Source organism: Camelina sativa, chromosome 8, assembly GCF_000633955.1.
Source record: "Camelina sativa cultivar DH55 chromosome 8, Cs, whole genome shotgun sequence".
Classification (NCBI taxonomy): Eukaryota; Viridiplantae; Streptophyta; class Magnoliopsida; order Brassicales; family Brassicaceae; genus Camelina; species Camelina sativa.
Genome location: NC_025692.1, coordinates 4714481 through 4731230, shown reverse-complemented (window position 1 = coordinate 4731230; position 16750 = coordinate 4714481). Strand labels below are relative to the sequence as shown.

The window sequence follows — 16750 nt, the reverse complement described above, 5'->3', positions numbered from 1 at the left end:
ATATAACTATATAAGTGTGTGTTTACTTTCATACGTATTCTCGATTCGTTGTCCTTAAAATTCGTTAGTCACTATGAAAGCACATGTGCTTAGCTCACATGTGGAAGTGGCGAGTCGAGAATAGAATCCTCACGTAGGAGGAGAAGGGGACGTGGCCTAAGGAAAAATGAACCCCTATTTTGGATAACTATTTCTCCAACTCATAAGATGCCTCCTGATAGGCTTTACATATTCCTTTTTTTTTTGAGAGATATCATATGTAAGAAAATGCATATGCAAGAAATCCAATTTAACTTCAAGTCGTCAACCTTCTATATATATTATATAATCATGGCAGGGAACATAAAATTCAATATTTTTGGTTCATGAAACTATAAGATGATTAATTGGAGTGTCCTAACTAGATTAACTTAAATCGAATTTTTAAAGTGATCCAAATCTCATGATCTCTTTTTTGATGCTAATTAATCATCCAAGGACGACAAAGTGGCATATAGCCATATACCTAATTAAATAATTGTGCATGGAAACAATTAATGGCATTATATTAGGTTGAATGCTGGATTTACGGAACGCCTTACTGTAGTGTATGAACTTTTAAAAGATTCAAAAGGTAAATGTGTGCACATGCTGGGTCAAAACATCGGCCTAGGTAAACTACTCGCTTTACCAATTTTGTCTTTTAACCTATACGTCTCTTTAGTTAATAATCATTTAGGTTTTTGATATTACTTGAGATCGACTAGATCGCTTTATGGAACCGTACGAAGGACATTCTCACCTTTTAACCATGACGAGTATTATTAAGTATGTCTAAATGCCCTGAATGGACAATAAAATGAAAAGAAAAGATGATGAGTTCAAAAAATCATTAGATTCTCAATATTGTACATTGTGATCCAAAATAAAATTGAAGTTGTGTCGCTTTCGGACACGATATCGTTAGAAACAAAATCCAAACATCTTTTCCCCGTCTAATCCAATAAACATCGTCTTGACTACCTCTATATAAACAAACACTTCTCACATATTTAATATTCACACAACATTACACAACACCCTTATTCTCCGAGTAGGATCAAGAGATTTATTTTCCTTTAAATCTCTACAAATATTTCCAATCTACAAGAGTATTTACATAGCGACTCATATACCTTAATTAAGAATTTAAATTTGTTGGATCATATATAAAAGAGCAATGGAGATGATAACGAAGATGGTGATGGAGAGACCCGTGGTGATATACAGCAAGAGCTCGTGTTGTATGTCTCACACGATCAAAACTTTGCTCTGCGATTTCGGAGCGAATCCAGCGGTTTACGAGCTGGATGAGATATCTAGAGGGAGGGAGATTGAGCAGGCGTTGTTGCGGATAGGTTGTAGCCCCGCAGTTCCGGCGGTTTTCATCGGAGGAGAGTTGGTCGGTGGAGCAAACGAGATCATGAGTCTACATCTAAACGGATCCTTGATTCCTATGCTTAAGCGGGCTGGTGCATTGTGGGTTTGACTTATAATAAATATATTAATTAACTAGTTTACTTAACACTAAGTTAAGTGTACGCAGAATAATGTTTTAACACATCTATGATCTTTATGATCTGTGACATGGTGATATCATGAGTCCACGTCGGATCAATAATCAGTGTGTTATTGTTTTTTTTTTTTGAGGTTATCTTTAACAAAAAGATATGTATTGACTTATGTGAACTTTTACGAAGAAGTAATAATAATTTATCTGCATAAACTGATTCTTTAACGAAGAAAAGAAAAGCAAGATTGAAAACTAATATTCTATTCTTTCATAATATAAAATATTATCAAATTTATACGCATAGTTTAAATTAATTTAATATTTTATATTATATAATATTATTTTTGATTTGTTGAATTTTTTAAAAACAAACAATTTTTAATCTACATATGCAATTTTAATACATTTTTTGAGGGCATAAAAAATTGTACCGAAAATATTTTTTTTTACACAAGAGCAAAAATTTAAAACTAGCCAACATACATGAATACATATAACTTTTTAAAATATAAACAAATCAGTGATATTTGCATAGTATTTTTTTCTTCTAAAATTACTATATTAATAACATTATTATATATTTGCTAATTGCTATATATGAAAAGTATATAGTTGTCAAAAAAAAAAAAAAAAGTAAATACTACTACTAAATAGTAGTGTTAGTGTGTTACTATTATAGATTTGATCATTTGATTTAGAAATATCGAGAAGTCGTATATAAGTCTGCGGGAAGTTAAGGGACCCACAAAGGGCGTCGCGAATCGTGAGCATTAAAACAAAACACTAAACTCAAATCACACTTTCCGCAGAAACAGACAAAACATGTCGCCATAACTCAACGAACCAAAACCACACACATGACACAACGGTTGTTCCCATCTCTCTCTCTCTCGAGTCTCGAACGGCTAATAAGTAAAATAAGTAAGGCCCAGATAAACAATTTACATTACAAGATTCGCTTTGTTTTGGTTTACTAAAACTTTGGTCCCATCCATTGTTATATATTGCTTAAAGACAACAAATTTATATACTTCCAATAAGCTAAAATCAATCCTCCCGGCTCCCCTCCAATCATTTTCCCTGTTCTGGCCCCAAGACAGCTTTGCTAGGTAGGATTCATACGACGTCGTTTTCGAGCTGTGGATACATATGGCCATTGTGGTGGTGTTTGGTGGTTGATCTTCTCTGAAAAATCAAAAATTTGATTTTCAGATTTGGGTCAGCTTGTAAACTTCTGAATCTTAGATTCAAAACAAGTTAAGAAGGTATCCTCTTTTACAATTTCAGTAAATTTCTTGCTTTCTCGGTATCTCAGGATGATGACAATGTATTTAGCCTTTTTTTTTTTTTTTTTAGGGTTGGGGATTTCTGAGAAATTGGAAGAAAATGTTCAGCTTTTCTAAGAGGCGGATGAGACTTGGCAGGTTTAGTCTTCTTTTACACTTATCACCTTTTTGTGGGTCTCTCTGTATATATTGATTTTTACTCAAAGTTGGGAACTTTTTGAGGTTTCTTTTATCTTTTTCTTTGTTTACATTATAAGCGAATCACCTTTTCGAGTATCCTGTTTAAGCTTACTGCAAAAGCAACTCCTTTTTATAACATTGTTCAAGCATTGGTCTTTTCCTATGAATTTGGGGATTCTATTTTTAGGTTGAAGCAATTTTTTTAATCATGTCAATACGTTTCATGGGTTACAACAGATTTCAATTGGTATATGTTTCTTGAGACTGATTGTGGATGTAAAATTGATCAGAGTTAAGAAGGTACAGCTGGCGGAGTCTGTTCAAGGATATAAGAGTCCTTTGCGAACCATCAAACGCGCTGATAACTCTAGTGTAAGTTATATATTAGAAGACCAACATATGTTTGTAACTGTTTGGTTAACATTGCCTTGTTGTTATCTGATTTGTTGTAAGAAACATGATGCAGAATGAAGCTGTTCTGGCTGCCACTAGTTATTCTGATGAAGTTGATTTCCTGCCTTCATCAAGGACTACTGAGAATTGGATGGTCTTACCGGTTGGTGGGGATAAACCTGCTCCACGCTTTAATGTAATAGAGTTTCTCGGTTGTTTTTTTTGATGAGTCATTAGCTTCTGAGCTGTTTTCAAGAACTAACTGTTTTTTGTTTTTTTTTTTTACTTTTATGCAGCATGCGGCGGCAGCTATTGGGAACAAAATGATAGTAGTTGGTGGAGAATCTGGTAATGGCTTGTTGGATGATGTACAGGTAAAAAGACAAAAGAACAATTTATAGGTATCAAACACTAGCTTAAAGGGGTTGATATTTGATATTCTCAGCTTTGCATTTTACAGGTGCTTAACTTTGATTCATTTACATGGTCCACCGTGTCTTCGAAAGTTTACTTATCGCCAAGTAGTCTTCCTCTCATGATCCCTGCTTGGAAAGGCCATTGCTTGGTAATTGATTGTTTGGTTTGAGCAAAGATGTTTTCTGGTTTTTATACGTTTCGGTTTTGATTGCTTTTTTTAATCCGTTGTTAGGTCTCTTGGGGTAAAAAAGTGCTATTGGTGGGTGGAAAAACAGTTCCCTGCAGTGATAGAGTTTCAGGTTTCACACAGTTGTTTTGTAATCTAAAGTCTAGACTTTTGATGTTTTTTGCTCTGCCTAAATTGGTGGTTGTATGTCTATATATTATTGGCAGTTTGGGCATTTGATACTGATTCAGAATGCTGGTCGCTAATGGATGCAAAAGGAGACTTACCGGTATGTTTCTATTCTTCAACATACATTTAAAAGTTTGTGGCTTTATGGTTTGGATTGTGAAGTGACATGGAGAAAAAATTGCAGGTCAGTCGCAATGGTCACACAGTGGTGAGGGCTAGTTCTGTATTGATACTTTTCGGTGGTGAAGACTCTAAGAAGAGGAAACTAAATGATCTTCATATGTTTGATCTCAAATCATCTACATGGCTTCCTCTTAACTGCACGTGAGTTTTTTTCCTCGCTTTTCTAGTGACAGTTTACATGTAAACTCCTACTGGCGTATTCGTGACATGGTTTTTTCCTAAAATACCAGAGGAACACGGCCGTGTGCAAGATCACATCATGTAGCCACGCTATTCGACGACAAAATTCTGTTTGTGTTTGGAGGTTCGGGCAAGAACAAAACACTCAATGACTTATACTCACTCGACTTTGAAACCGTAATACACACACCAACTTTTTTATATTTTTTACTATTAACTGAAATTTGTTTGGTTTCTTGACACTTGTATCTTTTGGTGTCATCAAGATGGTATGGTCAAGAATAAAGATAAGAGGATTTCATCCGTCTCCAAGAGCGGGTAGTTGTGGAGTTCTTTGCGGTACTAAATGGTATATAACCGGAGGTGGAAGCAGAAAGAAGAGTAAGTTCTACCTTGAAACTGTGCTGAATCGACTCAGATGTTACAAGTTTGAGTTTTTTTTCTGTGTAGGACACGCGGAAACATTGGTCTTTGATATCCTAAAGGTCGAGTGGTCTGTTGCAAGTATCTCATCTCAATCTTCTATCACATCCAACAAGGTGGATAAATAGATATATACCCATTTTATAGTTAACTTTTATATTCTTTCAACCGCTATCAGTTAAAGCTCAGTTGTTGTCTTGTGATATGGTTGGTATAGGGATTTAGTCTAGTTCTTCTGCAACACAAAGATAAAGATTTTCTCGTAGCTTTTGGAGGAACGAAAAAAGATCCTTCTAATCAGGTACGAGCCTCATCATCCCGCTGCATTGTTCACAATTTTTGTTTCAATCGTTGATGCAAAGTCTAAAACTTTTTTATGAAAAGGTTGAGACTTTTATCGTTGACAAGAACAAGAGTGAATCGCCAACACATCCGCAGACAACTTCCAAGAAAAACCCTGGCCGGTTACTGTTTGGTAAACGATCTTCTCCCTCGGCGGCTATAACCTCTGATGAATCAGTCAAAGCCTCTTCACAGAGGCTCATTGATTCAGTTGCCAGACAGAAACTTGCTTCAGCCATTGAAGAGCATGGCGGTTCTGGTAGAAGGTCTTTATCAGAGATTGCTTTCGGTGATCATCATAACCCGTCTTCTGGAAATGTCTCTTTGCGTAAACAGTTTAGCACGGAAGAGGAATACAGAGCGGTAATTGAACCTACTAAGTGCTCAGAAGAAGAAGTTTCCGTGTCTCGGGTATATATAGTTAGTTTATGATTCACCTGCGTTCACTGGTGTTCTTGAATTGCCTTTAATCGTAGGCAATTTCTTCTCATTGGTTTCAGACTGTAGATGACAACAATGGAGGAGCAAAGATTACAGCAGAGAAAACACTTTCTATGGTTTCTAACCATGATATATCAAATCTCCAGAAGCAATGCTCTGAGTCATTTCCTTTAGAAAACGTCGATGGCGCCTTAATATTCCAAGAAATGGATAATATCAATTTTGCAGGATCTATGTCATCATCAAGCGTGTACCAATTCCATGAGGCGAAAATGACGGCTCTTATAAGAAGAAATGGGATTCTGGAAGGGCAGTTAGAAACAGCATTGGCGGGAAGAGAGGCGGCTGAGAGGAATGTGTCGGTTGCGTTGAGGAGCAAACAAGAGACAGATAAAAAGCTATCTGACGCTATGAGAGATGTTGAATTGCTTAAGGAGAAGCTTACCGGGTTAGAGCTCGCTCAAGAGGAAGCTAATAGTTTGTCAAACATGGTTCACTCCGACAATGTCAGGCTCGAGCATGATGTAGCGTTCCTAAAAGCTGTCCTAGACGATACACAAAAGGTAAAAAATCCTTGTGGATATACAAGCGTTTTCAAAACTTGGTGGATCAAAATTTAAAAGCATTGTGTTACTGGTTTTTGTAGGAGTTGCATTCAACTAGAGGAGTTCTTGCAGGAGAAAGAGCAAGAGCGTTCCAGTTGCAGGTATCATCATCAACATCATTATCAATACAATCTGTTCAATTTTGCGTTTTTCTGACAACGTGAGGTGAACGCAGGTTGAAGTGTTTCATCTGAAGCAAAGGTTGCAATCTCTGGAAAATAGAGCTGCTACACCCAGAAAGCCTTTCCATGTCTGAACACAGACCACTACGCAATAACCTTTAAGACTTCCATTTTGTAATACTCAAGACATGACTGAATGATGAATCCATGTCTATGTTTTGTGGATTAATGTAAAAAAGAAGCATTCAGAAATTTCAAAAAATCAAATCAGATTCCAAGTATTAGACAAGAAACAATATAAACAGCCATTTCTTTCATTAAACGTCACCAACTAATAATAAGCTTCTTAAAACATACACACAGATAAGAGTGGAGATGTGACTGTTCACTAGTGGAGACTTTTGCTCTTAATGATTAGCATTTTTTAGGTAGACACAGGAAATAACATTATCACTGAGACTCTTCCTCAGGTGGTTCTTCTTCTTCTTGAAGAAGGTTCTCACGGTTGTCATGAGCCCAGAAGCCTCGCACATCTATAAGCATGCTCGCAACGGTTCCACCTTGTTTACATCCCAAGAGATCACCCAGTGTGATCTTTAACGGGTCAGATGGCTTTACCATGTCCCAGATCTCATCCCGGACATCCTCTATGCACAATTCATAGTTCCCACCTTCTATCCATTTCTGGTGAACATCTCTGCAAGTTTAAGAGAGAGAAAATTTTAGACACTCATTCAAAAGAGAGACAATGGCATGATCTCACATCAACGGTGTATTTTAGATGCACTAGTGTCTTTGCAGATATGAGACTTGCGGAACAAAACTCAGCTTCCGCAAGCAGGAAATGCAGAATTTTTATTTAGGAAGATTGTATCAGATAACATCACAACTCTTTGATGCTCCCCTTCTTTACTTCCATGTCTTTAACAAAATCTACTAAAAGTAAAAAACTAAACAGATTCAGTCTCCTGACAAAGATTAATTACCTGAAGAGAGAGTGAATATCAGCAGTAGTGAGAAAGCCTCTCCCTTGGAGATCAAGACAACGGAATAAATATGTTAAGCCCTCTGGAGTGTCTTTATTCTCCAAAGCAAGAACAAAATCAAGGAAACTGTCGAAGTCCATTTCCCGGGAATTGCCTGCGCCACTTTTACCACGCCGGACATGCTCATCGAACACTACAAAAACAAAGGGACACTTAGTATGTACCCAACCACTTCAAAAACAATATTAAGCTTGTCTTGATCACTTTTGGTAAGTATCAATACTACAAAAATCCTACACTGACCTCTTTCGATGAAAATCCCAGTTAGGGTCCCATCAGCATATTCTTTGAGTTCTTGTTTGCTCAACGATCCACTCATATCTTTATCAAGTGCGAGAAACATATCTACCGAAAAAAAAGAAACTCTGGATTCAATTATAGTTGAGTTCTTAATAAGAAATAGCTAGAACTTTTGACAGTTTATCTGCAGGTATTAGGCCAGAGCACACCCACCACATATGCGTTGAGCTGAAGTCAAAGAGAACCAATTTTCTGCCTGTTCAGTGTCTGTGACCTCCTCCTCGCTTTCCTAACAGTAGGATATCCGAGGAAAAATCAGAAAATGGAAGTAAAATATATAGTAGCTTCTGGAAGTTAGCTGTAATCCCTTCATCTTTCATCTAAATTTACCTGATGCAATTCCATTAGTTCCTGCAGACAGTTACTAAGAAGTATCTTCTTAATACAGGCTCTTCCTGTAAGCAAAACACGATCACATTTAAATTTAACACATGTAGATTGAATACTAGGTCAAGCAAATTTTGCACTGCCTCAACATAATAAATCTTTTTGCCTACCTCGCCTGTGGGGATCACAGAAGAAGAAAAACTTTTGTGCAGCTATGCGACAATACATTTGATTAAAGGCTGGAGGCATGTCCCTCAATTGTGCCAGATTAGGGATTAGACCACCAATGTAGGACTCCATATCCTATAATAGTAACATCAAAGAGACTATTTGTTAGGAACTCCGACATAAGAGTCGGCACCATTTGCACGTAGGACGACTACTTGAAGCACCTAGGGCCAATTCTAAAATTAAAGCTTTAGAGCTACTTGGGTACTTACATCAGATTGAAGGAAACCATCAGAGTCTTCGTCAAGCTCACTCATATCAATCCTAGCTTGTGTAAGTGACACCTGAACAGTGTTAGAGCATATACGTAATCAAAACGAGTATAAACTATAGTTGATTAAAGTATAAGACAAGTCAAAGTAAGAAAGACTTGAAAAACAAACATCAAGACTAGCAAAGCTAGTGCCACTCAAATACAACAACGAAACTCCCTATATTTAGCTTATGGCACAGACTGATGTATAGCCACAATAACCAAAACTGCATACACAAAAAAAAACACGTAAGGATACTCACCGTGCGCATCACATAAAGATAAAATGGTAAAATGGCGATCCTCCCAGCCTCGTCCTTCTCAAACTTCATGAAATTGGATGGGCTAAAAAACCGGCGACATTTGGGACCGATTTGTTCTGTACATACAGAGGAAATATGACAGAAGTCTTCATAGTTCATCTACATGTACAAGACAGCACAAATATCAGCATCAACATTACCACAGATAAAAATAATAATTTCAGCTCTAGAGCAACACTATACAAAAGATGTTTATACCTTTTCAGCACCAGTGGCATCATCAATCACACAATTTTCTCTCAAACAAACCCACATAGCCGCCAAATCATCGGCATTTAACAAAAGATCCGATTGTTTCTGTGGAAATTAACCAACATGACGAAGTGAGCAAAAACATTAAACTTCTTCCGAAGCAATAAGAGCAGGAAATGAAGAGTCTATACCTTCAAGAAGCGGTATTTTGCAAGCTTCTGTACCCTTTGACTAATAGATCCATTTTCTGGTTTCTGAACCAAGAGTAAAAGAACATAAATCTTATTGTCAAGACACAAATTACCAACTTTTAGGAATGGTATAACACATTGCAAGTTTTACATTGAGTAAAATACTAATGTAAGGGACAAACCTTCTTGTAGAAACTCGGTATGGTGCCTGCTTCTTGGCTTTTCTGTTGCTTCTCTTTGAATATCTCAAGCAATATTCTCTTCGTCTCAAGCTCTACAAAACAAATAACATTAATCCCTTATCAAACTTTGCAAAACCAAGACTCCATCATAGTTAAACAGAGTGTTTGTCTACATAAAAAAAAGGTACATTTTCCCCAGACGGTTCTAAATTCAGGAACTTTACTCATATCCAAAACATAACAAACTACAAAATGCGATTAAAAATTCGAAATTTCCTCAATTTATGACATCACCTTAAGCTAAAAGATTATAATAAGAAAACTACAGACAGACTGTCCCAACAACCAAAACGCGGCAACAAGCAAAAAAGAACCTTACCCATTAGAGCTTCGGATCCTAATCCAGCGCCGGAACCAATATACCGTCGTAGATTTCTAACCCAAAGCATCGATGATGCCGGAGGGATCTTCCTCTGCGTCGATGTATCGTGACTCTCACCATCGCTAGATCCGCTATACATTTTCTCTAATCTCACACCCTCAATGCCAGCTACCAAATGAAGCAGAGAGAGAGATTAAAACCCTTTGAGAGGAAGGTGAGACTGAACCAGAAACTGCAGAAACCCTAGAGCCCCCCTTTCTCTCTCTCTCTCTCTCTCTCTCTCCCTCTCTCTGAAGCTCCTTAATCTGCGAGATCCAAAGCTTCAAACTTCAAAGGTAACAAAAGTTTCTTTTGTTTTGCAGTATAAGTCCTCGTGTTTATATTACTTTTCAATTATTTTACGAAACTTTAAAAAATCAATATTTAGTGCAATTTGTGTTAATAACAATATAGTCCCGTTAGATAGCTTCTTCAGAGAAACAAAATGGCTTCCATATCCATTAACTGTTTCTTCACTCCTCAAGCTCTAGCCCGACAAACCAGGACGCGGAAGATCTTCGCTAAACCTGACCAAGTCTCGGGAAGAACCACCAAAAACCCTAGAAAAACGAAGCTCAAACGCGAAGTCGATCTTAAATCTCGAGGCGGCGATAAACTCCAGCCAGTTTCTGACGCCGGCGGCGAAGCTACTACTTATACCCGTCTTCCTCCCAGGGAAGATTTCTCAGATGTGTCTCTTTTGTCTTCTTCTTATTTAAAAGTTTCCGAAGAAGTGAAGTTGTCTGAGTCAAATGTGGCTAGGGTCGAGGAAAAGGTTGAACCTTTGGGGGAAATTGAGGAAGAAGAGAAAGAGAAAGAGGTGAAGAGTTATGATGATGATGATATCTGGGGGAATTATAGAAGATTGGATGTGTTTGAAGGCAGTTCAGGATCAATTGATGAAGATGATGAAGATTGGGAAGAGGAAGTGTTTGAGTATGGTGATGATGATACGGATGAGAGTGAAGGATCTGGGTCGAAGGATGGAAAAGTTTTATGTTTCTCGGGTGAAGAGGGAGAGGAAGAGGAAGATGGTGAGATTGGGGTGAAGGAGAAAGGGGTTCCAGCGGTGATGCGGTGTTTTGATAGAGCGAAGATATTTGTTAAAGCTGGTGATGGAGGGAACGGTGTGGTGGCGTTTAGGAGAGAAAAGTTTGTTCCTTTTGGAGGGCCTTCTGGTGGAGATGGAGGGAGAGGAGGGAATGTGTATGTAGAGGTTGATGGGTCTATGAATTCGTTGTTGCCGTTTCGTAAGAGTGTGCATTTCAGGGCGGGACGTGGGGAACATGGGAGAGGGAAGATGCAGAGTGGAGCTAAAGGAGATAGTGTTGTGGTGAAAGTGGCTCCTGGGACGGTGGTGAGACAGGCTAGAGAGGTTGGGAGTGAGGTGGAGGGTGAGGAGGAGGAGGAGAAGGAAGTGCTTTTGGAGTTGTTGCATCCGGGACAGAGGGCATTGTTGTTGCCTGGTNGAAGTGTTTGAGTATGGTGATGATGATACGGATGAGAGTGAAGGATCTGGGTCGAAGGATGGAAAAGTTTTATGTTTCTCGGGTGAAGAGGGAGAGGAAGAGGAAGATGGTGAGATTGGGGTGAAGGAGAAAGGGGTTCCAGCGGTGATGCGGTGTTTCGATAGAGCGAAGATATTTGTTAAAGCTGGTGATGGAGGGAACGGTGTGGTGGCGTTTAGGAGAGAAAAGTTTGTTCCTTTTGGAGGACCTTCTGGTGGAGATGGAGGGAGAGGAGGGAATGTGTATGTAGAGGTTGATGGGTCTATGAATTCGTTGTTGCCGTTTCGTAAGAGTGTGCATTTCAGGGCGGGACGTGGGGAACATGGGAGAGGGAAGATGCAGAGTGGAGCTAAAGGAGATAGTGTTGTGGTGAAAGTGGCTCCTGGGACGGTGGTGAGACAGGCTAGAGAGGTTGGGAGTGAGGTGGAGGGTGAGGAGGAGGAGGAGAAGGAAGTGCTTTTGGAGTTGTTGCATCCGGGACAGAGGGCATTGTTGTTGCCTGGTGGTAGAGGTGGACGAGGGAATGCTTCGTTTAAGTCAGGGATGAATAAAGTTCCTAGGATAGCTGAAAATGGTGAAGAAGGTCCTGAAATGTAAGTGTGTTTTTTTTCATTTTGAGTTGTTCCAAATCAGGGGATTGATGGAATATTGTGTAAAGTTTGAGACTTCAACGCACTGTTAGTATTCACTTTCCACCCTCGTGATGTTAGATACCCAAGGGACGAACTAATCATAAAAGCTGAATGCTTAAATGATGTAAAGATTTCATTTTGGTATAGGAGCATGGAACTCTTTCTATTATTTGTTTAAGCTTGATTTGTACATGTGAGTGTTTACTTGCAAGTAGTAACGCTCCTGTTGATACAGAGATGTTGATGTTTTATGAATGGATTTGAATTTCTGGGTTAACTTTAGATTGGCCTAAGTAGTCTAAGAGTCAAATACTTTCATGCTGGTGTAGACTTGTGAGACTTTGTGTTTGCCTTTCTAAGACATGTAATATGTGGCTCTTATATTTTGGTTTTTTTTTCTTTCTGGGAAGCTCTGATTTTGAATTATAACTTTTCATATTCCTATAGGTGGCTGGACTTGGAACTGAAACTGGTCGCAGACGTAGGTATCGTGGGTGCTCCAAATGCAGGAAAAAGCACGTTGTTGAGCGTGATATGTGCCGCTCAGCCAACCATAGCAAATTACCCATTCACCACGTTACTTCCCAATCTAGGTGTGGTTTCATTTGATTATGATTCAACAATGGTGGTCGCAGATCTTCCTGGTTTGCTCGAAGGAGCGCACAGAGGCTTTGGTTTAGGCCATGAGTTTCTAAGGCACACTGAGAGATGTTCAGCACTGGTAAAACAACCGTCTATAGATTCAATCTTTAATACTTTATTTTTGTTTTTTCTTAGACGAGCCTCTCTTTTGTGGGTGTAAAGGTACATGTTGTGGATGGTTCAGCTCCGCAACCTGAACTTGAGTTTGAAGCTGTTCGTCTCGAACTCGAACTATTCAGTCCTGAGATCGCCGAAAAGCCTTACGTAGTGGCATACAACAAAATGGACCTCCCAGATGCTTACGAGAAGTGGCCAATGTTTCAGGAAACTCTTCGTGCCCGTGGGATTGAACCTTTTTGTATGAGCGCAGTACAAAGAGACGGTACACATGAAGTAATCTCCTCCGTTTATGAACTCCTAAAGAAGTACAGAGCAGCCAATGCAGAACCCAAAGGTGTGTTCTACTTTTAATTTGGCATAATAGAATGAGACCGTGCTTATGCAGTGTATTGATGGGGTTTGTTTTCAAATTGGCTGTAGCATTGTTCGATCAAGCGAATGAGAATCTGGACCATGTAGCTAAGAAGATTGATAAGGAACGACGAGCAGCAATTAATGAGTTTAAGATCTTCCGCGATAGTGGTACCAGGGCGTGGCATGTAGTTGGAGCCGGGCTTCAGCGGTTTGTCCAGATGACTAACTGGCGGTATGAGTTAAACTCCAGCCAAGATTTTATGCAATCTAACTAATCGGGTGCCACTGACCAATGACGATGCGATTTGTGTTTGGATAGGTACATGGATTCAGACAAAAGGTTTCAGAACGTGCTTGATGCTTGCGGTGTGAACAAATCACTGAAGAATATGGGCGTTAAAGAAGGTGATACCGTGATCGTAGGAGAGGTTTGTATGAGTTTCTCAAAATGTTTTTTTTTGTCTGTTAAAAGTGGTTAAGATTTAGAGGTTTATGAAATGTTTACAATCTTTTTATTTATGTGTATTATGTATGTGGATAGATGGAGTTGATATGGCATGACTCAGCCAATGGCTCGAGCCGTCCTACAGATTCGAACAAGACTTCCACAGATTCAGTCAGATGGCCTCAGTGGAAATAAAACCATCTTTACTTCTCTTTGTTGTTGTGGAATGTGGAGTGTTTCTTAAACCCACGGGATAAGTCAATCAGTTTACTTTGCCGGTCATTTGAGTGAAACCGGTCGCAGATCATTGAATCAAATTTTTTAGATGTATTGTATATGTATCATATATTATCATTTTTGGGATTTGTTATGGTCTGTATTTGATGTGACTAGGGATGTCAATGGACTGGCCCGGCCCGGCCCAGCCCGAAACCCGTAAAGCCCGCATATGTTTGAGCTCGGCCTGGTCTGGCCCGAAATATTTCCGAACCTATATTTCAAAGTCCAAGCCTGGCCCTAACAGGATTACAGGGCTTTTCAGGCTTATCTTACCGATCAAAAATTCAAACTTATAAACCTTAAAAAACAGTGTTAGAAGGTGCACTATAAAACAAATCAATCAAAAATTTAATAACTCATCTATATTCATTACAACCAACTTAATTTAATATAAAAGTTTAAAACTAAACAAAATTTTGAAGTATTAAATATGGTTTTTAAGTAAATATAAAAACTAGAATTAGAGTTTAAAACTTTAATTAAAATAAATTATTAATCAAATATTGCAATCAAACAAAAACGTTAACAAAAAAGTACAAATATATTTGTTAAAGGACTTTTCGGGCTGACCCGAGCCCGAAAAACTCTATAGCCCAAATGGGCTGAACCGAAAAACCCGATTTTTTCTGGACATATATATTTAAATCCGAGCCCGCTATTTTTCAAAGTTGCACTAGGCCAACCCGCAGGTTTTGGCCCTAATTGATATGCCTAGATGTGACCTTACTAAAAGAAAAAACGATGTTTTAGACCTACAATTATCTGTGAGGAAATAATATAGTATATGATAGTATATGTTAATAAGAAAGTCCCATTTTATTACACTTTTTCTTTAATCTATACTAACATTTTTACACAACAGAGGTGTTGAAAAGAAAACAAAAACATTTACACCACCAATGCATCACTTGACCAACTGAAAATGAGCTGGTTGAAGCAAATAATTGATTAGTCGGTTCAATGTCTTTAAATTTTTATTTTATTTAAACAACTTTTGTAACAATTTGCAGTATTCCTTGTTTTTTAGCTCTTAAAAGTATATTATCTGATAACAACGAATTTTGAGACACAATATAAGTAAGTTGATGGTATTTGCCTATTTGGTATCACACAAAAATTAACAAAAAATTAGCCGTATATACATGTAAACCGGCCGGTTTGTAAAAAAAAAGACAGGAAGAGAAGAAACGGGAAGGAGGGATATGGTCTAAATCACTGGCAGTTCTCTCCTCATATCAGCCGTCCAATCCAAAAATCAGACGGTCCGTACGAGAGAAGATCTTCTTTTTGACCAGACACATCCGTCGGGTCAGATCACGACACGTAAGTGCAAAGCATTGGATTTAGTTGAGTTTAAGTACTTTTTGTGTTGTGTTCCTCGTTCGTTGTCGCGTGCGGCAACAGTATCTTACGTGTCATCGACAGTATCTTACATAGTATGCGCCTACTAGGTTCGGTGGGGTTTCTCTCTAGCTTACGTGTTTACTTTTCATTGGTTTTTTGTTCCTTCCCGAAGTAAATCTATCTAACTGTGTGTTTGTTTCTGAAGTTGCCTTGTTTGGTTCCGTTGTGTTTGCGTTTCGAAATAAAATTCTTTCACGTTTCATACTTTTAAATTAACCGGAAAAAGAAAAAATCTGTAATTTTAAACCGTTTTTTTATTATGAATCTACAAATTATTCAACGATGTATACAAACTATTCAACGATGTAAACAATTTAATTATCATTTGAAGTGATTAGAGAGAGAGAGAGCCAGAGCACATGGAGAGCACGAACATAATTTAGGATATAATTATGATGTGTTACGTCCCACTAGGTGCCACGAATGTGTCTTGATCACCTGACTTTTAATTTAAAAAAATGAGTAGTACTAGTAAACAAAAGGATCAGAGCTTATAACTTTCCAATAATGACCCGAATTCTAGAACAGAGTAATCTACACGAGTGTAACCACAAATAAATATATTTATATCATGCTTTGGTTTTTGAGCAAAACATTGAATACTCCCAAGAGACATCAAACTATTAAAACAGAAAAAAAATCGAAAGTGTTATATTGAAATATATCATTCTTATTTACACTTAGGTTATATGAAAACTGAAGAAGAAAAAACAATAAAAAACAGTTACAGTGTTTTACACTTCGGCTGATTATATATAAACAAATATGGCAGTGATAATTAATATGAATCTTTATGAACTTGTATTGTCGGAGATATATAATTCAATAGCAAACTTATAGTGAAGTCCCCACTTGGCTTTTTTGGTCACAGTGTCTGGACTCTCGTCAAAGTCCAAGTTTGTTCTAAGACAACCTTTACCCCTAAATCCCGGGGATGTCCTTTTGACACTAAAAATAAAATTTAAAATCACACAGAAATTTATTTAAATTTCATAAGCAAAAGTTTTGGCTTTTCATTAGCTGTTCAAAATTTTGTGTATTTTTTTCTTTGCCTTTTGTTTTTGAGAAATGTGAAGAAATTCTTCATTCCTGAACCCAAGAAAGCCTCGATCACATGGAACTTGACTAAAAGATTTCCACCCAAAAGTGTTCAATAGCTCAATAGTGCAATCCCAATATCGTGCGCAAAGCCAATTGGGATTATCACATGTCACATGTTTTCCAAATTAATTACCCTATTCTGAAAACATGATCAAAGAGATTATAGATTGTTTTTTTTTTACTTCTCCGAGGTTTTGTAGGGAAAATTTCAGATCAACTTAAGTTCTATATTAGCCATACCAAACGTAAGAAAATCATCTCATGCAATTCATTACAAAACTATTGAACTATAAGTCTATAACCATGTACCCAAAGCGATAGTGTGTTTTTTTTTTTTTTTTTTT

General features: G+C 37.8%; 4 protein-coding genes across 9 annotated transcripts; 3 read left to right on the top strand and 1 right to left on the bottom strand.

The window, feature by feature from the left end:
• On the top strand, positions 1049-1740 carry LOC104706171 (monothiol glutaredoxin-S2). The gene has a single exon (XM_010422334.2). The coding sequence runs from the start codon at positions 1199-1201 to the stop codon at positions 1505-1507; it is 309 nt and encodes a 102-aa protein (XP_010420636.1). The 5' UTR covers positions 1049-1198; the 3' UTR covers positions 1508-1740.
• On the top strand, positions 2422-6739 carry LOC104706170 (acyl-CoA-binding domain-containing protein 4-like). Of its 2 annotated transcripts, none has more exons than XM_010422333.2 (17): positions 2422-2796; positions 2888-2955; positions 3288-3369; positions 3464-3586; positions 3687-3764; positions 3851-3955; positions 4040-4106; positions 4201-4262; positions 4347-4486; positions 4576-4702; positions 4792-4906; positions 4976-5064; positions 5166-5249; positions 5333-5653; positions 5791-6294; positions 6378-6437; positions 6512-6739. In XM_010422333.2, exons 2-17 carry the CDS (start codon positions 2918-2920, stop codon positions 6590-6592), a joined length of 2076 nt encoding a protein of 691 aa, XP_010420635.1. In that variant the 5' UTR covers positions 2422-2796; positions 2888-2917; the 3' UTR covers positions 6593-6739. The 2 variants fall into 2 exon arrangements, with proteins under 2 accessions (XP_010420635.1, XP_010420634.1); XM_010422332.2 differs by having other exon boundaries at positions 2429-2796; positions 5333-5701.
• Positions 6753-10208, bottom strand: LOC104706169 (probable serine/threonine-protein phosphatase 2A regulatory subunit B'' subunit TON2). Its single transcript, XM_010422331.2, has 12 exons — positions 9880-10208; positions 9501-9592; positions 9319-9381; positions 9134-9232; positions 8876-9034; positions 8572-8643; positions 8302-8434; positions 8135-8199; positions 7958-8033; positions 7748-7849; positions 7445-7637; positions 6753-7155 (listed from the first exon to the last, which is right to left on the bottom strand). Exons 1-12 carry the CDS (start codon positions 10019-10021, stop codon positions 6909-6911), a joined length of 1443 nt encoding a protein of 480 aa, XP_010420633.1. The 5' UTR covers positions 10022-10208; the 3' UTR covers positions 6753-6908.
• On the top strand, positions 10344-14115 carry LOC104706168 (GTP-binding protein OBGC, chloroplastic). 5 transcript variants are annotated; one of them, XM_010422327.2, is made up of 7 exons: positions 10344-10862; positions 11407-12022; positions 12509-12782; positions 12866-13157; positions 13244-13409; positions 13497-13605; positions 13744-14115. In XM_010422327.2, exons 1-7 carry the CDS (start codon positions 10367-10369, stop codon positions 13864-13866), a joined length of 2076 nt encoding a protein of 691 aa, XP_010420629.1. In that variant the 5' UTR covers positions 10344-10366; the 3' UTR covers positions 13867-14115. The 5 variants fall into 5 exon arrangements, with proteins under 5 accessions (XP_010420629.1, XP_019083875.1, XP_010420630.1 ...); XM_019228330.1 differs by having other exon boundaries at positions 10344-11387; positions 11932-12022; XM_010422328.2 differs by having other exon boundaries at positions 13719-14113.